This window comes from Salmo salar, chromosome 11, assembly GCF_965601325.2.
Source record: "Salmo salar chromosome 11, fSalSal1, whole genome shotgun sequence".
Classification (NCBI taxonomy): Eukaryota; Metazoa; Chordata; class Actinopteri; order Salmoniformes; family Salmonidae; genus Salmo; species Salmo salar.
The window spans coordinates 18,385,652-18,408,337 of NC_138301.1; the positions used below are offsets into that span (position 1 = coordinate 18,385,652).

Here is a 22,686-nt window from a genome sequence, read left to right on the forward strand (position 1 = left end):
TATTATCAGACAGTATCTGTACAGACAGACAGTGGGACCTCATTATTCTGCTTTGGTTAGTCGTTACTTTGGTCCTGAGGTCGACTACTTCTCATTGTTTCAAGCTGCTGATTTATGGCTCATGAGAGTTGACTTTGTGTTTGAGTTCCCTTGTCCCACCATGCCTAATGTTATATATATGGAAGGGTTCCAATGTAAACCTGCCAAGCCTCTTCCCCAAGAACTAGAGGAGTTTGTTCAGAGTTCTGGGGTGAATGGAGTCATTATCATGTCTTTGGGGACTTTAATTGGGCAGCTTCCACATGATATAGCTGATGCGATACCTGCTGTTTTTGCCCAACTGCCTCAGAAGGTAATCTGGAGGTACAAAGGAGATAGGCCAGCTACTCTGGGTAACAATACCTTACTAGTTGACTGGATGCCTCAGGATGATCTTTTAGGACACCCTATGACAAGGCTGTTTGTAACTCACGAAGGAACAAATGGGATTTTCGAGGCTATCTACCACGGTGTTCCAATAGTAGGCCTTCCTCTGGTGTTCGACCAACCTGACAATCTTTCTAGAATGAAAGTGAAGGGTGTAGCAAAGGTTGTGGATTTAGCAACACTAGATAGAAACATATTCTCCCAGGCCTTACAGGAAGTTCTGAATGAGCCATCCTACAGGAGGAACATGCAGAGACTCTCCAGGCTACACAGGGACGTGCCAATGGAGCCCCTGGACACTGCCCTCTTCTGGATTGAGTTTGTCATGAGACACAAAGGTGCTGCTCACCTGCGTACAGAGTCCTACAGAATGCCCTGGTTCTCCTACCACTCTGTAGATGTAATGGTGTTTTTACTGGCAGTTGTATCATTTACTCTGCTGATTACTGTTGCCTTCATCAGGTGTTTATGCTTCAGGATGTGTAGTAGACAAAAAATTTAACATGAATTAAATTATTTGAGAAGGCCATTGTATATTGGCTTGAATAGAAAAATACCAATGACAAATACAGTACAGCCCGCTAGCTGTCTAGAGCATATCGGACTGTTAGCTAATAGGCCCATCGGCCAATTTCTCGGGCCACTATACCTATTTTGCCAATTGGCCTGGGCCTTTTACTCAACGAAGCCCTGCTTATCCATCACGACTGGACTACCGCTGTTATCTGCCCAGGTTTTTTTTTTTCCCCCAACAGGCCCCTTCGTCGCGACGTCCACTGAATGCCCATCTGCTAGTTTGCTAGCCGTGGCCCGCTAGCTGTCTAGAGCATATTGGACTGTTAGCTGAATAGATCCATCGGCCAATTTCTTGGGCCACTATACCTATTTTGCCAATTGGACTTGGACCCCTCTGCGACTCGGGCGATCCCTACTAATCCATCATGACTGGTCTATCAACGTCACCGCACGAGGAGGCTAAAACAGACTTTTCTCTGTCGTGACATCCCTCTAAGGCCCTTCTGCTAGCTTGCTAGCCCCGGCCTGCTAGCTGTCTGAATCGCCGTGTCTCCAGCCAGCCCAACCACTCACTGGACCCCTATGATCACTCGGCTATGCATGCCTCTCCCTAATATCAATATGCCTTGTTCATTACTGTCCTGGTTAGTGATTGTCTTATTTCACTGTAGAGCCTCTAGCCCTGCTCAATATGCCTTAACCAACCATTTAGTTCCACCTCCCACATATGCGGTGACATCACCTGGTTTCCATGTCTCTAGAGACAATATCTCTCCGAATCATTACTCAATGCCTAGGTTTACCTCCAATGTACTCACATCCTACCATACCTTTGTCTGTACATTATGCCTTGAATCTATTCTATTGCGCCCAGAAACCTGCTCCTTTTACTCTCTGTTCCGAACGTACTAGACGACCAGTTCTTATGCCTTTAGCTGTACCCTTATCTTACCCCTCCTCTGTTTCACTGGTGATGTAGAGGTTAACCCAGGCCCTGCAGTGCCTAGCTCCACTCCTATTCCCCAGGTGCTCTCATTTGTTGACTTCTGTAACCGTAAAAGCCTTGGTTTCATGCACGTTAGCATTAGAAGCCTCCTCCCTAAGTTTGTTTTATTCACTGCTTTAACATACTCTGCCAACCCTGATGTCCTAGCCGTGTCTGAATCCTGGCTTAGGAAGACCACCAAAACCCCTAAAATGTCCATCCCTAACTATAACATTTTCCAACAAGATAGAACTGCCAAAGGGGGGCAGGGTGTTGCAATCTACTGCAGAGATAACCTGCAGAGTTCTGTCTTACTATCCAGGTCTGTACCCAAACAATTCAAGCTTCTACTTTTAAAAATCCACCTTTCCAGAAACAAGTCTCTCACCGTTGCCACTTGCTATAGACCACCCTCTGCCCCCAGCTGTGCCCTGGACACTGTATGTGAATTGATTGCCCCCCATCTATCTTCAGAGTTTGTGGTGCTAGGTGACCTAAACTGGGACATACTTAACACACCGGCCATCCTACAATCTAAGCTTGATGCCCTCAATCTCACACAAATTATCAATGAACCCACCAGGTACCACCCCAAATCCGTAAATGCAGGCACCCTTATAGATATCATCCTAACCAACTTGCCCTCCAAATACACCTCTGCTGTTTTCAACCAAGATCTCACTGCCTCATTGCCTGCATCCGTAATGGGTCTGCGGTCAAACGACCACCCCTCATCACTGTCAAACGCTCCCTAAAACACTTCAACGAGCAGGCCTTTCTAATCAACCTGGCCCGGGTATCCTGGAAGGATATTGACCTCATCCCGTCAGTAGAGGATTCCTGGTTATTCTTTAAAAGTGCCTTCCTCACCATCTTAAATAAGCATGCCCCATTCAAAAAATGTTGAACAAGGAACAGATATAGCCCCTGGTTCTCTCCAGACCTGACTGCCCTTGACCAGCACAAAAACATCCTGTGGCGTTCTGCATTAGCATCGAATAGTCCCCGTGATATGCAACTTTTCAGGGAAGTTAGGAACTAATATACAGAGGCAGTTAGGAAAGCTAAGGCTAGCTTTTTGAAACAGAACTTTGCATCCTGTAGCACAAACTCAAAAAGGTTCCGGGACACTGAGAATAAGAGTACCTCCTCCCAGCTGCCCACTGCACTGAGGCTAGGAAACACTGTCACTACCGATAAATCCACTAGAATTGAGAATTCCAATAAGCATTTTTCTATGGCTGGCCATGCTTTCCACCTGGCTACCCCTACCCCGGTCAACAGCCCTGCACCCCCCACAGCAACTCGCCCAAGCCTCCCCCATTTCTCCTTCACCCAAATCCAGATAGCTGATGTTCTGAAAGAGCTGCAAAATCTGGACCCCTACAAATCAGCCAGGCTAGACAATCTGGACCCTCTCTTTATAAAATGACCTGCCGAAATTGTTGCAACCCCTATTACTAGCCTGTTCAACCTCTCTTTCGTATCGTCTGAGATTCCCAAAGATTGGAAAGCTGCCTCGGTCATCCCCCTCTTCAAAGGGGGAGACACTCTAGAACCAAACTGCTACAGACCTATATCTATCCTACCCTGTCTTTCTAAGGTCTTCGAAAGCCAAGTTAACAAACAGATTACCGACCATTTCGAATCCCACCGTACCTTCTCCACTATGCAATCTGGTTTCAGAGCTGGTCATGGGTGCACCTCAGCCACGCTCAAGGTCCTAAACGATATCATAACGCCATCGATAAGAGAAATTACTGTGCAGCCGTATTCATCGACCTGGCCAAGGCTTTCGACTCTGTCAATCACCACATTCCTATGGGCAGACTCAACAGCCTTCGTGGAAGTCAACACCAAACTGGAAGTCTTCCGACTAGCTTGGAAAGACAGTACCGTGCAGTATCGAAGAGCCCTCACTGCTGCTCGATCATCCTATTTTTCCAACTTAATTGAGGAAAATAAGAACAATCCGAAATTTCTTTTTGATACTGTCGCAAAGCTAACAAGAAAGCAGCCTTCGCAAATGGAGGATGGCTTTCACTTCAGCAGTAATACATTTATGAACTTCTTTGAGGAAAAGATCATGATCATTAGAAAGCAAATTACGGACTCCTCTTTAAATCTGGGTATTCCTCCAAAGCTCCATTGTCCTGAGTCTACACAACTCTGCCAGGACCTAGGATCAAGGGAGATACTAAAGTGTTTTAGTACTATATCTCTTGACACAATGATGAAAATAATCATGGCCTCCAAACCCTCAAGCTGCATACTGGACCCTATTCCAACTAAACTACTGAAAGAGCTGCTTCCTGTGCTTGGCCCTCCTATGTTGAACATAATAAACGGCTCTCTATCCACCGGATGTGTACCAAGCTCACTAAAAGTGGCAGTAATAAAGCCTCTCTTGAAAAAGCCGAATCTTGACCCAGAAATTATAAAAAACTATCGGCCTATATCGAATCTTCAATTCCTCTCAAAATTTTTTGAAAAAGCTGTTGCACAGCAACTCACTGCCTTCCTGAAGACAAACAATGTATACGAAACGCTTCAGTCTGGTTTCAGACCCCGTCATAGCACTGAGACTGCACTTGTGAAGGTGGTAAATGACCTTTTAATGACGTCAGACCGAGGCTCTGCATCTGTCCTCGTGCTCCTAGATCTTAGTGCCGCTTTTGATACCATCGATCACCACATTCTTTTGGAGAGATTGGAAACCCAAATTGGTCTACATGGACAAGTTCTGGCCTGGTTTAGATCTTATCTGTCGGAAAGATATCAGTTTGTCTCTGTGAATGGTTTGTCCTCTGACAAATCAATTGTAAATTTCGGTGTTCCTCAAGGTTCCGTTTTAGGACCACTATTGTTTTCACTATATATTTTACCTCTTGGGGATGTCATTCGAAAACATAATGTTAAATTTCACTGCTATGCGGATGGCACACAGCTGTACATTTCAATGAAACATGGTGAAGCCCCAAAATTGCCCTCGCTAGAAGCCTGTGTTTCAGACATAAAGAAGTGGATGGCTGCAAACTTTCTACTTTTAAACTCGGACAAAACAGAGATGCTTGTTCTAGGTCCCAAGAAACAAAGAGATCTTCTGTTGAATCTGACAATTAATCTGGATGGTTGTACAGTCGTCTCAAATAAAACTGTGAAGGACCTCGGCGTTACTCTGGACCCTGATCTCTCTTTTGATGAACATATCAAGACTGTTTCAAGGACAGCTTTTTTCCATCTACGTAACATTGCAAAAATCAGAAACTTTCTGTCTAAAAATGACGCAGAAAAATTAATCCATGCTTTTGTTACTTCTAGGCTGGACTACTGCAATGCTCTACTTTCCGGCTACCCGGATAAAGCACTAAAACTTCAGTTAGTGCTAAATACGGCTGCTAGAATCCTGACTAGAACCAAAAAGTTTGATCATATTACTCCAGTGCTAGCCTCCCTACACTGGCTTCCTGTTAAGGCAAGGGCTGATTTCAACGTTTTACTGCTAACCTACAAAGCATTACATGGGCTTGCTCCTACCTATCTTTCCGATTTGGTCCTGCCGTACATACCTACAGTTGTTTGGGGTTTTAGGCTGGGTTTCTGCACAGCACTTTGAGATATCAGCTGATGTACGAAGGGCTATATAAATAAATTTGATTTGATTTGATTTGATGGTCTTGTAGCCCATTCCAGCCTTGTGTAGGTCTACAATCTTGTCCCTGACATCCTTGGAGAGCTCTTTGGTCTTGGCCATGGTGGAGAGTTTGGAATCTGATTGATTGATTGCTTCTGTGGACAGGTGTCTTTTATACAGGTAACAAACTGAGATTAGGAGCACTCCCTTTAAGAGTGTGCTCCTAATCTCAGCTCGTTACCTGTATAAAAGACACATGGGAGCCAGAAATCTTTCTGATTGAGAGGGGGTCAAATACTTATTTCCCTCATTAAAATGCAAATCAACATTTTTGACATGTGTTTTTCTGGATTTTTTTGTTGTTATTCTGTCTCACTGTTCAAATAAAACCTACCATTAAAATTATAGACTGATCATTTCTTTGTCAGTGGGCAAACGTACACAATCAGCAGGGGATCAAATACTTTTTTCCCTCACTGTATCTCACTGGTCACCCCCAAAGCCAATTCTTCCTTTGGCTGCCTTTTCCTTCCAGTTCTCTGCTGCCAATGACTGGAACGAACTGCAAAAATCACTGAAGCTGGAGACTCATATCTCCCTCACTAGCTTTAAGCACCAGCTGTCAGAGCAGCTCACAGATCACTGCACCTGTACATAGCCCATCTGTAAATAGCCCATCCAACTACCCCATCCCCATAATGTATTTATTTATCTTGCTCCTTTTCACCCCCTACTTGCACATTCAAATCAAATCAAAGTTTATTTGTCACGTACGCCGAATACAACAGGTGTAGATCTTACAGTGAAATGCTTACTTACAGGCTCTAACCAATAGTGCGAAAAAAAAAGGTATGTGTGTGTGTGTGTGTAGGTAAGTAAAGAACTAAAACAACAGTAAAAAGACATTTGAAAATAAGGGTAGCAAGGCTATATACAGACACCGATTAGTCAGGCTGATTGAGGTAGTATGTACATGTGGGTATGGTTAAAGTGACTATGCATATATGATGAACAGAGAGTAGCAGTAGCGTAAAAAGAGGGGTTGGCGGGTGGTGGGACACAATGCAGATAGCCCGGTTAGCCAATGTGCGGGAGCACTGGTTGGTCGGGACAATTGAGGTAGTATGTACATGAATGTATAGTTAAAATGACTATGCATATAAGATAAACAGAGAGTAGCGGGGGGGGGGGGGGGGGGGGCAGGCACACAATGCAAATAGTCCGGGTATAGTCAGGAGTCTTATGACTTGGGGGTAAAAAATGTTGAGAAGCCTTTTTGTCCTAGACTTGGCACTCCGGTACTGCTTGCCATGCAGTAGTAGAGTGAACAGTCTATGACTGGGGTGGCTGGGGTCTTTGACAATTTACAGGGCCTTCCTCTGACACCACCTGGTGTAGAGGTCCTGGATGGCAGGCAGCTTTGCCCCAGTGATGTACTGGGCCGTACGCGCTACCCTCTGTAGTGCCTTGTGGTCAGAGGCCGAGCAGTTGCCGTACCAGGCAGTGATGCAACCGGTCAGGATGCTCTTGATGTTGCAGCTGTAGAACCTTTTGACGATCTCAGGAGACATGCCAAATCTTTTTTGCTTCCTGAGGGGGAATAGGCTGTACATCTACCATTCCAGTGTTTAATTGCTATATTGTAATTACTTCGCCACCATGGCCTACTTATTGCCTTACCTCCCTTATCCTACCTCGTTTGCACGCACTGTATATAGACTTTTTCTACTGTATTATTGACTGTATGTTTGTTTATTCCATATGTAAATCTGTGTTGTTGTATGTGTCGAATTGCTTTGCTTTATCTTGGCCAGGTCGCAGTTGTAAATGAGAACTTGTTCTCAACTAGCCTACCTGGTTAAATAAAGGTGAAATAAAAAATAATAATAATAATAATTTAATTGAGAAAGCAAAAATGTAAATACATGATTTACTGGCAAGAGAGATTGATACCACTTATTAGCGTAATGGATAGTTGCCTACTTGACAGTGATGGATACTAGCGTTGTTTTATTACATCTACAGCCAAAAACATTTCACATGTATTATATTTGATCATATATATTATGGCATAACTTCTGTTTTGATAGTCAAGCAAAAGTAATAATATTGTATTCTGCACGTGTTACAGTACTGTACAAAAGCCTGAGCTTTTTTCATGAAATAAATAATTTATTTAATAACAAATGCATTGTACAGACAGACCAGTTGTTACATTTTAATTTGTCCCTGGTTAAACCTAATATCCAGTGTTACATTTGAGAAAACACATAACATGACTCCTTTTCAACAGTGCTACATATACATATTCTGCTTAGTATGAGAGATGACATTATTCAGAGAAAAAGGATTACTGTATGTAGTTTAGCTGGGCCTGGGTTTGGGCCTGGAAGTCAGTGGTCTGGGAGTGATGGGATGTGCCTCACAACAGAATGAGAAGGCCAGTCCAGAGAGGTACACCTCCCAGCCATGGTAAAGACCAGTCCTTTAGTATATACCTGCAGATGGCCAGAATGGGAAACCATAGGAAGTGAAGTGCAGCGTAGCCAGCCCAGCTGCAATATGGCCGTCAGATACAGTACCAGACACAATTTTGGATACACCTACTCATTCAAGGGTTTTTCTTTATTTTTTACTATTTTCTACATTGTAGAATAATAGCGAAGACATCAAAACTATGAAATAACACATATGGAATCATGTAGCAACCAAAAAGTGTTAAACGAAACAAAATACATTTTAGATTATTCAAAGTAGCCACCCTTTGCCTTGATGACAGCTTTGCACACCCTTGGCATTCTCTCAACCAGCTCCATCTGGAATGCTTTTCCAACAGTCTTTAAGGAGTTCCCACATATGCTAAGCACTTGTTGGCTGCTTTTGCTTCACTCTGCGGTCCAACTCATCCCAAACCATCTCAATTGGGTTGAGGTCGGGTGATTGTGGAGGCCAGGTCATCTGATGCAGCACTCCATCACTCTCCTTCTTTGTCAAATAGCCCTTACACAGTCTGGAGGTGTGTTGGGTCATTGTCCTGTTGAAAAACAAATTATATTCCCACTTAGCACAAACCAATGGGATGGCGTATCGCTGCAGAATGTTGTGATAGCCATGCTGGTTAAGTGTGCCTTGAATTCTAAATAAATCACAGACAGTGTCACCAGCAAAGCACCCCCACACCATCACACCTCTTCCTCCATGCCTTACGGTGGGAACCACACATGCTGAGATCATCCGTTCACCCACTCTGCATCTCACAAAGACATGGTGGTTGGAACCAAAAATCTCAAATTTGGACTCATCAGACCAAAGGACAGATTTCCAGCAGTCAGTCTCCTCTGAACAGTTGATGTTGAGATGTGTCTGTTACTTGAACTCTGTGAACCATTTATTTGGGCTGCAATTTCTGAGGCTGGTAACTCTAATGAACTTATCCTCTGCAGCAGAGGTAACTCTGGGTCTTCCTTTCATGTGGCGATCCTCATGAGAGCCAGTTTCATCTTAGCACTTGATGGTTTTTGCGACTGCACTTGAAGAAACTTTCAAAGTTCTTGAAATTTTCCGGATTGACTGACCTTCATCTGTTAAAGTAATGATGGACTGTTGTTTCTCTTTGCCTTTTTGAGCTGTTCTTGCCATAATAGGGCTGTCTTATGTATACCACCCCTACCTTGTCAAAACACAACTGACTGGCTCAAATGCATTAAGGAGGAAAGAAATTCCACAAATGAACTTTAAACAAGGCACACCTGTTAATTGAAATGCATTCCAGGTGACTACCTCATGAAACTGGTTGAGAGAATGCCAAGAGTGTGCAAATCTGTCATCAAGGCAAACGGTGGCTACTTATATTTTGAATATATTTTGATTTGTTTAACAGTTTTTTGGTTACTACATGATTCCATATGTGTTATTTAATCATTTTGATATCTTCACTATTATTTTACAATGTAGAAAATAGTAAAAATTAAGAAAAACCATGGAATGAGCAGGTGTGTCCAAACTTTTGACTGGTACTGTACATTCTATTTGACCTAGAACTGGGTCTGAAATGAGTCAAAATATGTCATATTGTTAATGGAATTTATATGATTAAAGGTTTGACTAAATGATTTCACCGTGAAAATGTATAACCGAGTGATTATAAGATGAATGTACTAATGTGTGTGTGTAGGAAAAGTTGAAGCTTAATGATTTAGCAATGTAAGCAAGACGTTCAAGAAAAAGGGGAACTGTTAACAGACAGCAGACAACTTGTGACTACTGTGAAACTGATAACAGGAGGGGAGAAACCGTTAGGCTTGCAGTAGATTATGTAACATGAGGCAGGATATGATAAGCAATGTATGTGATGGAGAAGACTTGGAAATAAGCATTGACAGTGTTAAAGAAGAGGAGGGGGCATTTGTAAAGGGTATGACATATTGTATGACCAAATGTTAGGTATAAAAGGCTGTGTACATTGTATGATATTCAGAGCTCTCGTAAATAAACGTTCTGACCATTGTTAGCTGGGTCTCAGTCTGTTTCTTTCAACCGGAACCTTACACCTTGTGGTATACAAACTGAGTAGTTAAATTGAAGTTCGGTTTAAGAACATTGATAACTTAATTCACGTAACGCGTATGTAGAAAAAATACATGAAGTACTGACATCATGAGGCAACACATTAGAACTGGCTCAACCAGTTAGTATAAAATTGTCTGCATGACTGCATAAACACATATTTCATTGAAGGCAGGTCCATGACATGAGAGTGTGTAAGTGGATCCCTACTGTTGCTGGGCCAAATGTGGTTGATGATAATGATAGAAAAGCCTGCACATGGTATACACGTATGTTCATGGTATACAAGTATGATCATGGTATACACGCATGTTGCTCTCATGTACATTCCATGGGTGCAGCATGCAACCATGTGTGGGCTTTTCTGTCATTAGTTTCATAAAATGCACTCACTCTCTGAATGATGGGTTCATTGATAATGCAAAAGGTAAATCCAAAAAATGGTAAAAGAAATCCCCCACAAAATCCTTATTTACAAGTAGAAAGAGTACTTTCAAACGAAGCTGTCAATTCAGGTAATTTACAAAGTCTCTACACAAGGCATGGGCTATGGCAAGGGCCTCAGAGCCATCAGAACCATCTGAGAGCTGCCTCAGCGGGCAGGCCAGCCAGGTGAGAGGATGGGTGGGGGTGGAGGAGCCTGTCCTCTCACGTCGTCCTGGTTCTCAGAGAGCTCATCCTGAGCACGGTGAGCTCCGCTACATCTGCATCCTGCATCTCAGACTCCTGCTGGCAGCTCTCTCTGATCACATACACTATGAGTCCCACACAGATGATTATGAGAAGAAATATACCTATAACCTGATATATCAGGGGGCAGAAATAAAGATTGAATAAGGTGAATAACATCCTAAATGTGACTGCAATGCATAGACTAGACATCTTTGTCATTGATAACATACAACTCCATCACCCCACATAGGTAGAGTGATTTGTAACAGGTAAGAGCTGTGCAGTAGCATGAGGAGCTAGGGGCCATATGTATCAAGTGTTTCCGAGTAGGAGTGCTGACTTAGGATCAGTTTAGCCTTTTAGATCTTAATGAATAAGACGTCATGGACGGGGGGGACCTGATTCTAGATCAGCTCTCCCTCTCTGAATCGCTTGGTACATATGGCCCCTAGCTCCTCATATAATGAAACATATGCATGTAACAATGTAGCATGCATGTGATATGGATGAAATGAAACTCACCTGAGACACAACAAATAGCTGCTGTGAGCGGAGCATTAGTTCTTGCGGTGTGACATCTCCCTGACTAGTTGGCTCACACCATTTCTGCGGTGCTGCTTTATCAACTATGACAAATCTGCCCTTCCAGTCTGTCATTGCACAAGCAAAGTACTGGCCATCGAGGAACAACAAGATCAGCCAGACGATTGCAGGAACAAAACTGGAAAAAGACACAGTCTTCCGGCACCATGTATCGCACCTGCATCCTTGAATGATCAGCATCAACGTGAAAGCCATGACAGCAGGAATGATGAAGAAGGCAGATGAAAACAGTCCGTTCCATTTAGGATTGCAAGGACACTCAAACTCCAACTCCACCAGCTTCTCTAGTCCCATGAGGATAAATCCAAAAGCCACATTTGAGACCAGAGGACTGTTGCTAAGTTCATTTTTCAGTCTGGTAAGCCATTGTTGTCTACTATCCATACTAAATAGACCAAGAAATGAGAGTAGTAGAGGTAAAAAGCCCAACAGAGGGTGTACCGTTGTGAACACATTGGCAACAGTTAAGTGATGCGTGATTAACAGTTCTAGGGGTAAGTTTTTCCCTCGGGCAAAATGCCACACTTCCTCTCTCATTGGTTTTGAACAAAGGAGGGTGTGTCATCGGCTCTGACCTTTCCCTAGCTGATTGGCTGGTGGGGGGTTTCAGATGGGGTTATATTTTAAATGTACTCTTCCACAGATAAACTAAAGGGAGGAGAGTAAAGTGGAGGGAAGTCCAGTTTGTTCTGCCATTGGGTGAGAAGACCAGCCATTTACAATACTTCCTCTAGCACACAAATACTCACAGTGCAATGGCCGGTGGATACTGTAGTGCGGCAGCAGTTGGCAGCAACTTTGGAATCAATTTCTCAGATACATTTGGCCACAGAATCAGATTATGGACAGTACTACTTAAAAAGTGTCCCTCAAATGGATATTACATGTGTACTGTATACACACTGACTGAATGGGTTGCCATAGGCTGGCCTTTCATTTATCATAGTGTGTTTTCCACTTGTTTACAAACACATCTTAATATATACCCATTAAGTATATTGATTTCCCCACTGCTAATGTTCACACACAATATACCCAGTGTGATTCAGTTGAATTCTGGCTTCTATAATGAACCACCAGATGTCGCCCATGTAACACCACTGCACAGCTCTGGAATACAGGGATTACAGGGAGGCCATGTTAGTTAGGGTCTGTCTGATTGATACACAGTCCAGTCAGGTCCAGTAACCTGGATTCACTGTATCCTGGGTTATGTTTTCTGGTGAAATTAGCTGCTATGTGTGGTTCATGGCAGGGTTGTTACCACCCAGTGACCTGTTTCCTATGTATTTACAGTATTATGATGGGGCATGGCATTTGGGAAGATTAAACCACAGCCTATAATTATTTACCCTCATTTACATTGATGATTTACTTGAATTCCTTGCAATTATCCGTGTCTCTATAATTGTCATTGGTCAAGAGGTCTACTTTGAGATAAACCACCTAAAGTGGCCACTTTCTTTCTCTATGTGTGCGTGTGTGTTTGCGCGCTCGCGTTGGTGGTTGCTCGCGTTTGTGGATGTGCGTCTTGCGATCAAGCTTTCCTGCGCCACATTTCGATGCTAAAATTCCATATGTCGATAGACTGTCTGTCAATAAAAACGACTGACTCAATAAATATGCAAAGGAAATCAAATTGATGTAGGCAATAATTCGTGCATGTTCAGAATGACTGTTTGTAAAATGTAAACTTTTATTTTGGGCTCTAAAGCGCCTCGTTTCTATGAGCGCCAATGCGCATCGGTCTGCGCATCTCTGATCCTTCGGAACTACAACGGTGGACGCTCGCACTGACATCGAAAGACCTCCTCCGCAATCCGATGAAGGAGGCTCCGTTTATGGCCCTACTACATCGGCATCCCTGACGGAGCTATCCGCCTGTCCTGGACCATTCCTTGCTGCCTTCATTTCGTTCTTTTCCGGAGGACTTTATCTTTATAGCCTTCGTAGATCATTCTAAAGAACTCCGCATCCACTCTGCTATGCACCTTTAGACCAGATCTATAATTCCCGCGATCAATATCTTATCTCCCACAATCGCCTTGTCTAGTTCCTGCCTCGTCCTCTCATCGAACCCCAAGAATGCAGCCCAATGCAGTAATGTTGGCTGTGGTGCTTTTTGGAAACTTGATGCTGCATTACGTCTCGGCTCAAAACGGTAAGAATAAAGATGTGACCATGCCCGAGATTGTACACAATCGCAGTCAGACACAGTGTTTTTCTAATTGTTCCAATGAGGAGCCTTCTGTGACTCGAGAACATGTATTTTATTACGATTTGAGGAAGGGGGCGTCTGTCATTTGACATAATGTCAAATATGAGGGGGCATGGGCGCATTTACGCATCGCAATAAAGTGTTTATTTAGAACAAATTTGTTTACATAACTCTGTTCACAGTATTTAGGGTGCTCATATTTTTTTGACCATTTCCCTACGCACACGATTCTCAATTTTATAGTGTAAGGAAATGGATTGAAACGAGATAAATATGCTATTGAAAACCAGAGCATAAATATGTTACTGCAAACCAGAGCATCGTTGTGTTTGCTTGGTGTTTCCTAATATATGCTCTATTAGCTATTTCGTTCTGTTTGGAGTTAGTATTGTATTATTATTTGATGGATACATTGGAATTCCTTAAGTCTCCACGAAGACAGCTGGGTTTCAACGATTTGTCTTCATTGACAAATAGATTACTGAATGCACAGATTGTTGACACTCTTTGATTGTAGCATATTTAGTGTTTGGGATGTAAGTATTGTTATGTTGTGAAGAAGAGCAGCGTAATGGAGTGGAATGTTGAAGAACCTGCCAAACAGTCTGCACGATTCAGAACTGTTAAGCCCATAGTCTCTCTCTGGCTAAAACACAACAAACAAATCATCGGGCTTTTATATTAAAGAGGTCAACGTTCCACTTTATGTGTGTCTTATATCTACATCTCATGTGAATTAATAGGCAGCCATTGTCATTGATATCATTTTTAGTGACAATGTTTATATTTGGAAAGGACATTACTCGTTTTCTGCCCTCAAAATACAATCTGCCTTCTTGTAAACAGCATCTTTGGTTTCCTGGAAATATTTAGACCCATTGGTTTCCTGGAAATATTTAGACCCATTAGTTTCTCTCTGTGTGTCAGTGGAGTTGAGATTCTATTACATAATTGAGGCTTCTGAATCCCACTGTTGGCTCAAAGCAGAGTGTCGATAACCTCAGAACATATACACAACTTCCAACAAAACAAATATAGAGTATCTGTGTGTAGCCTACATGTTTGAAGGTTATAATATATTGTCCCACAATATGATGGATAACCTTTCAAATGATTATCACCAATTTCTTTCCACATTTTGTTGATTTCAATTGTCTCTCCGGGGGCCATCCAAGTTTATTTATTTCAGTCTTTGATGAACACAGTCACAAGGGGCAGGATTGAGGGAAGCATCATTTGCTTGACATGAAGGATGTCTGAGCCTCCTCATCATTGCGTGCTAAGGGTTGCCTTCCCTGACATGCCCCTGATGGATGGCCAATCCCAGTGAATCACTTCTGCCACCCAGAGGGGGCACACCAATCAGAGGCAGCCTCTACACAAAACACATGTTCTCAGAGCTGAGCTACTACTAGCTATTGGTATATTTTATGACAATAATTGTTTCAATGACGAAACTTGCAATTTGGATCGTGTTATAGGCCTATAGAAAGCTAATAAAAATCCACTAGTCTATTCCTGCCAGCACTGACTTTGCTAATAACTACTTTGTTGAGGGAAAATCTACTTGCTACGATTGTGATATGTTTTAAGATGGATGCACAAATGTAAGTCGCTCCGGATAACAGCGTCTGCTAAAGGACTGTTAGCACTGAGAACACAGAAAGATTGTAATATGAAGTTGTACAGCAATAGGCAGCAGGTAGTCTAGTGGTTAGAGCGTTGGACTTGTAACCGAAAGGTTGCCAGATCGAATCCCCGAGCTGACAAGGTAAAAATCTGTTGTTCTGCCCCTGAACAAGGCAGTTAACCCACTGTTCCTAGGCTGTCATTGAAAATAAGAATTTGTTCTTAAATGACTTGCCTAGTTAAATAAATAAAATAGTCACTCAAAGAAGAATAGAGAAATCCATCATTGGCTGTACTATTCTCACTACCAGGGTTGGTGTCAATTCCATTTAAATTTAGGAAGTAAACTGAAATTCCAAATCTAATTTCAATTCTATTTTATGCTTCTCTATGAGAAAAACATTTGAATTTCAGTTTGAATCTTGAATTGACTTGGTTGAAATGGAATTGACACCAACCCTGCTTACTACTAGTGTACAATGAGTGTACCAAACATTAGGAATGCCTTCCTAATATTGAGTTGCACCCCTTTTTGCCCTCAGAACAGTCTCAATTCGTTGGGGTATGGACTCTACAAGGCTCAACATTTTTACACAGGAATGCTGGCCCATGTTGACACCAATGCTTCCCACAGTTGTGTCAAGTTGGCTGGATATCCTTTGGGTGGTGGACCATTCTTGATACACACGGGAAATTATTGAGCATGAAAATCCCAGTAGCGTTGCAGTTATTGGACACTCAAACCGGTGCACCTGGAACCTAATACCATACCCCGTTCAAAGGCACTTAAATATTTTGTCTTGCCCATTCATCCTCTGAATGGCACACAGACAATCCATGTCTCAAATGTCTCAAAGCTTAAAAATCCTTCTTTAATCTGTCTCCTCCTCTTCATCTACACTGATTGAAGTGGATTTAACAAGTGACATCAATAAGGGATCATAGCTTTCACCTGGATTCACCTGGTCGGTCTGTCATGGAAAGAGCAGGTGTTCCTAATGTTTTGTACACTCAGTATACATTCATTAATTGATCTGGTGGATGAATTATGTGTGTATGAGGACACGCTTTGATGGTCCCCATCCACAAAGTCAGATCTACGCCCTCTATTGTTTGGTAAAGCCCAAGTGAAGGAATTCCAGTCTTTTCCCAGTGTTAGTGCCCACTCCCTGGGTCCCATAGCGACACACAGGGCTCCCTCCACCACGGGCTCTGCTAAGACTCCCGGGGGCTGTGGGAGACAGACTGGTGCTACCTTGTCACTCTGTGTTGTTTTCTCGAGCCTCACTGTAACTGGTGAAGACTGATACAACTCCTTTCTTTATAGCCTACTGATGTATTACAGTTTATTCAAGTGATGTTGGGTTTTAGACACTAGTGAGATACAGTTCTGTAGCTGGATACTGTAAAACACATTTATGAGGCTGTTATATAAATACAGTAATCATATTTTAATGGATGGTATACTGATGCTATTTGGTGACACAAATATAGGTATACCCTCCAAACAAATGAATTCATATTTCACAGTCTGGATTTAGTGTCAGTGATGTAACGTGGCAGGCTTCACTATGTCACGTTTGATTTCCTCAGCAATATTTCAGATTCGGGGCAATGGCGTGTAAAGAAGTGTAATTATATGGGCAGGGGATTTTAATCACAGTACAGTATGTGTGAAGCAGAGGAGGGAGCTGAGCTGAGACCATTATACCTCTATATGCTTGGGGGGAGCCTGACCAACCATAGATGGCTGAGATTCAGCAACAGATATCTGGAGGACTGTAAATAGCGTTGTTCCATTCTGCTGCCAGTCGCTATTTATAGCGCGGAGACACAGCACCCTGAGCACAGAGAACTGTGGCTTTAATGTCCTTTTGCGAAAGTGAGTACATTAACTCTTAATGGATAGCAGCATCCCTGTGCACAGCTGCTTGGCTCTCTGAAGACTCACTAGATGCATGTGAACCATTTAAGCTCTTAAAGGGCCTCGTTCCTTTATGCATGACGAATATGAAGAGGGGTTCTCTCCTGTCCCTAACCTGAAGATGCTGCTTATGGCAATGCACCATGGATAATCTCCCCCTATGAACAATTGAACAGCCACTACAGCCGTAATCAAGTTCAGGACATTTGTGTGTATAATATCTTATTTTTGAGTTGACATAGACTACAGACCACAATGTAAATTCCTTTGATGTGAGTTACCAATATAAACATAAACCAACTCAAGCATCAACTCAATGCTGCTCTAAATGCATCTGTTATTTTTCTATAAGATAGAGAGCTACGACCGCTCATTATTTCTTCATGTAGTACAGTATTAGTAGGTTTGTGTGGGTCAAAGCCACAGACAGACAGTTTATCGACACAGTCCCAGTTTCTATCACTAAACACGTTTCATGATCAAATCCCCTGAATCAGGGCCAGGCAACATTATAAAAATAAATCTAAAATGGCATCTCTCTTACAATTAATAAGGGATTCAATCAATGTAACTGCAAGGTACAGAGTTGCTTGGTAATTGTAAGGTAATTAATTGTAAGTCATGCTGTATCACTGCCCATGTTCTGAGTAGCAGAGGACACATCTGTGAGACTGGAAAATGTGCTGTGGGACGTAAGCCAGTTCTTCCACTGAGTCACACTAGCCCACTGTGAAACATGATACATACTGCACCGATGGCAACAGCATCAGGCACCCCACAGCCTCCAACACAGTACACACCAGACATACTGTAGCTACTGATGATGATACCCAAATGGAAGACGCTAGACAGAATTTTAAACAAAATGGAGACTTAATGTTGATGTGTGGAATATTCATTCTGGGAGATTTGTTTGTGGTTACAATATGTGTTGTCAGTGTGTCCAGTGAAGAAAACACCTAATTTGATAGTCATTGTCACAAACTGTTATGGTGACATGGATGAGTGTCAGCTAGTCCTGTGGCATATGGTATCTTAACCATGCTAGCTTTGCACAGTGACAGAGGGCCTGGGTAGTCTGTCATCTTGACCTCCGAAAGGGTTAATCGGGGAGCAATGTTTGCTGGTTGAGGGGGATAAGCCCATTTCAACTGGGGATGGGGGGGTGGGGGGATTTAACTCTCATGAAAGCTGTGGCTCCCCTCTATGACCTGAATGGCTGTCCCTGAGTAGTTACAGTAAGATGGCAGAGGTCACCTCCTCCCTCTCATCTCAGCTGCTGTTGCTAACTGCCATTTAACCACAACACCACTCTAATGCATGCAGGCATCAAGGTTTATTGTTGATTTGTTCAAACAAATTAGGAAATCTATACCCGCCCACCCATCGATGTGTTAAGAGCAGCTCAGAAACAAATACATCATCCTTCAACCCACAGCAGTGACTCATTTACAACTGTCAGAGCAGGAGGCTTTATGAAATCTTGGGCAATCGGCCAAGTGTAACACCTCTTAACCAGATGCTGGAAGCCAGCTAAGTTGGCTCTCCTACAAAAGTCAGATATACTGGCTAAGACAATGGAGCATCACACTACAGTACACTGATACTACAGCTACAGTGCCTTGCAAAAGTATTCATCCCCCTTGGCGTTTGTCCTATTTTGTTGCATTACAACCTGTAATTTAAATTGATTTTTAATTGGATTTCATGTGGATTTGAAATTGGTGAAGTGAAATGAAAAAAATAACTTGTTTTAAAAAATATATATAATAAAAAATAATGGAAAAGTGGTGCGTGCATATGTGTTCACCCCCTTTGCTATGAAGCCCCTAAATAAGATCTGGTGCAACAAATTACCTTCAAAAGTCACATTATTAGTTAAATAAAGTCCACCTGTGTGCAATCTAAGTGTCACATGATCTGTCACATTATCTCAGAATATATACACATGTTCTGAAAAGCCCCAGAGTCTGCAAAACCACTAAGCAAGGGGCACCACCAAGCAAGCGGCACCATGAAGACCAAGGAGCTCTCCAAACAGGTCAGGGAAAAAGTTGTGGAGAAGTACAGATCAGGGTTGGGTTATAAAAAAAAATTCCAAAACTTTGAACATCCCACGGAGCACCATTAAATCCATTATTCAAAAATGGAAAGAATATGGCACCACAACAAACCTGCCAAGAGAGGGCCGTCCACCTAAACTCACGGACCAGGCATGGAGGGCATTAATCAGAGAGGCAACAAAGAGGCCAAAGATAACCCTGAAGGAGCTGCAAAACTCCACAGCGGAGATTGGAGTATCTGTCCATAGGACCACTTTTTAAACCGTACACTCCACAGAGCTGGGCTTTACTGAAGAGTGGCCAGAAAAAAGCCATTGCTTAAAGAAAAAAATAAGCAAACATGTTTGGTGTTCGCCAAAAGGCATGTGGGAGACTCCCCAAACATATGGAAGAAGGTACTCTGGTCAAATGAGACTAAAATTGAGCTTTTTGGCCATCAAGGAAAACGCTATGTCTGGCGCAAACCCAACACCTCTCATCACCCCGTGAATACCATCCATGGTGGTGGCAGCATCATGCTGTGGGGATGTTTTTCATCGGTAGGGACTGGGAAACTGGTTAGAATTGAAGGAATGATGGATGGCACTAAATACAGGGAAATTCTTGAGGGAAACCTGTTTCACTCTTCCAGAGATTTGAGACTGGGACAGAGTTTCACCTTCCAGCAGGACATGCCCCTAAGCATACTGCTAAAGCAACACTCGAGTGGTTTAAGGGGAAACATTTAAATGTCTTGGAATGGCCTAGTCAAAGCCCAGACCTCAATCCAACTGAGAATCTGTGGTATGACTTAAAGATTGCTGTACACCAGCGGAACCCATCCAACTTGAAGGAGCTGGAGCAGTTTTGCCTTGAAGAATGGCCAAAAATCTCAGTGGCTAGATGTGCCAAGCTTTTAGAGACATACCCCAAGAGACTTGCAGCTGTATTGCTGCAAAAGGTGTCTCTACAAAGTATTGACTTAGTGAATAGTTATGCACGCTCAAGTTTTTTTGTCTTATTTCTTGTTTGTTTCACAATAAAAAATATTTTGCATCTTCAAAGTGGTAGGCATGTTGTGTAAATCAAATGATACAAACCCCACAAAAATCTATTGCCTGCCTGCCTGATGTGTGCTCTGCAGTCTTCAGAGGAGAGAGCTCCCCAACTCACTCAGTAGGCCGAGCACATGTGTAATGGGCCACCACACAGACTCAGAGGGGATCTATTCACCACAGTATACTCTATATGATGCTATATGACATTATAATGAAGTGCCTCACATAATAAACAGAGATAAATGGATGCTTGTGACTCAGTCTGTGCTGTACATGAATCCCTCCTCATATGGTATCATTTCATTCACATCACCTATGTAATTGTGGTAGTATCCCTTTAACAACATTACAGGCTACTCTCTTCTATGAAAACCTCCTGGTCCTCTTCACTTTCTGTTGCCTTCCAAAAGAGTTGAGGATGAGAGGCCCGTCCAGTTCTTTGATCTCAGCGGATGCTTTAGTTCAGAGGCAGCCTGAGCAGAGTTAGTGGGCGTCCAGGCTGGGCTTTACCCTCTGTGATGATGGGGGGGGGTAGAGGCTGAAGCTAGATGGTCCCAGATGTTTCAGGAGAAAGACACAAGCACTAATTACTCTGCATCTATCTGGGCTTCAGGCAAGATGGCACAAGGTCTGTTTAGGCTCTGGTCTGTGTAAATCAGGCCAGGCTGGATCATGTCCACAGCCAAACCATTTACCCTTTTCCTATTGCCATATTATTTACAGCTGCCTGTGACTCATTTCTAACTGTTGCTGCCAGGGTATGGTACGGTATGATCCCCACCCATGTATTGTTCAGTCTCTGGAATATCTTGCTCTGGGTGGACCAGACCAAAGAGCATTTGGCGTCAGTTGTGTTTTCAGAACATGCTGTCTCTAGCTGTGGAAACACAGTGGTGTTTGACCTAAAATGGAAAATGATAGCCTACAGTATAAAAGCAGTCTCTTGGTTACAAACTGATACAGCACAGTACATTACTTTCCCAACCAAAACGCTAAGTATCTAGGTTATATTGCAATAATGAAATGTTAGGCACAGCTCATTTTAACCCAGTACTGACAGCTATGCGTAGGCGCCTAGTAACCTCCCCCCACTAGGCAGCGAGTAACCTCCCCCCACTAGTAACCTCCCCCCACTAGGCAGCTAGTAACCTCGCCCCACTAGGCAGCTAGTAACCTCCCCCCACTAGGCAGCTAGTAACCTACCCCCTACTAGGCAGCTAGTAACCTCCCCCCACTAGGCAGCTAGTAACCTCCCCCCACTAGGCAACTAGTAATCTCCCCCCACTAGGCAGCTAGTAACCTCACCCCACTAGGCAGCTAGTAACCTCCCCCCACTAGGCAGCTAGTAACCTCCCCCCACTAGGCAGCTAGTAACTTCACCTCACTAGTAACCTCCCCCCCACTAGGCAACTAGTAACCTCCCCCCACTAGGCAGCTAGTAACTTCAACTCACCAGGAACCTCCCCCCACTAGGCAGCTAGTAACCTCCCCCCACTAGGCAGCTAGTAACCTCCCCCCACTAGGCAGCTAGTAACCTCCCCCCACTAGGCAGCTAGTAACCTCCCCCCACTAGTAACCTCCCCCTACTTGGCAGCTAGTAACCTCCCCCCACTAGTAACCTCCCCCCACGAGGCAGCTAGTAACTTCACCTCACTAGTAACCTCCCCCCACTAGGCAACTAGTAACCTCCCCCCACTAGGCAGCTAGTAACCTCCCCCCACTAGGCAGCTAGTAACTTCACCTCACCAGTAACCTACCCCCCACTAGGCAGATAGTTACCTACCCACACTAGGCAGCTAGTATTCTCCCCTCACTAGGCAGCTAGTAACCTCCCCCCACTAGGCATAGGCAGCTAGTAACCTCCCCCCACTAGGCAGCTAGTAACCTACCCCCCACTAGGCAGCTAGTAACCTACCCCCCACTAGGCAGCTAGTAACCTCACCCCACTAGGCAGCTAGTAACTTCACCTCTCTAGTAACCTCCCCCCACTAGGCAGCTAGTAACCTCCCCCCACTAGGCAACTAGTAACCTCCCCCCACTAGGCAGCTAGTAACCTCCCCCCACTAGGCAACTAGTAACCTCCCCCCCACTAGGCAGCTAGTAACCTCCCCCCACTAGGCAGCTAGTAACTTAACCTCACCAGTAACCTCCCCCCACTAGGCAGCTAGTAACTTCACCTCACTAGTAAACTCCCCTCACTAGGCAACTAGTAACCTCCCCCCACTAGGCAGCTAGTAACCTACCCCCCACTAGGCAGCTAGTAACCTACCCCCCACTAGGCAGCTAGTAACCTACCCCCCACTAGGCAGCTAGTAACCTACCCCCCCACTAGGCAGCTAGTAATCTCACCCCAGTAGGCAGCTAGTAACCTACCCCCCACTAGGCAGCTAGTAACCTACCCCCCACTAGGCAG

General features: G+C 43.6%; 1 protein-coding gene, 1 long non-coding RNA gene and 1 pseudogene across 4 annotated transcripts in view; 2 read left to right on the plus strand and 1 right to left on the minus strand.

Moving 5' to 3' along the window:
* The first annotated feature begins 25 nt into the window (after nucleotides 1-25).
* On the plus strand, nucleotides 26-928 carry LOC106562173 (UDP-glucuronosyltransferase 2A2 pseudogene; annotated as a pseudogene).
* Nucleotides 929-7,442: 6,514 nt separating this feature from the next.
* LOC145859029 (uncharacterized) lies at nucleotides 7,443-12,256 on the minus strand. The gene is made up of 2 exons (XR_014379348.1): nucleotides 11,322-12,256; nucleotides 7,443-10,928 (listed from the first exon to the last, which is right to left on the minus strand). It is a non-coding gene; the product is annotated as an uncharacterized LOC145859029 (long non-coding RNA).
* Nucleotides 12,257-12,914: 658 nt separating this feature from the next.
* nptn (neuroplastin) overlaps nucleotides 12,915-22,686 on the plus strand; it is a 37,972-nt gene continuing 28,200 nt past the window's right edge. Inside the window, exon 1 of one of the 3 annotated variants that reach the window (XR_001318971.3) lies at nucleotides 12,915-13,563. Coding sequence is in view for 2 of the 3 variants with exons in the window: in XM_014126628.3 (XP_013982103.1) it covers nucleotides 13,488-13,563 (76 nt within the window). In the remaining variant the exon portion in view is untranslated. 3 annotated transcript variants of the gene reach the window in all.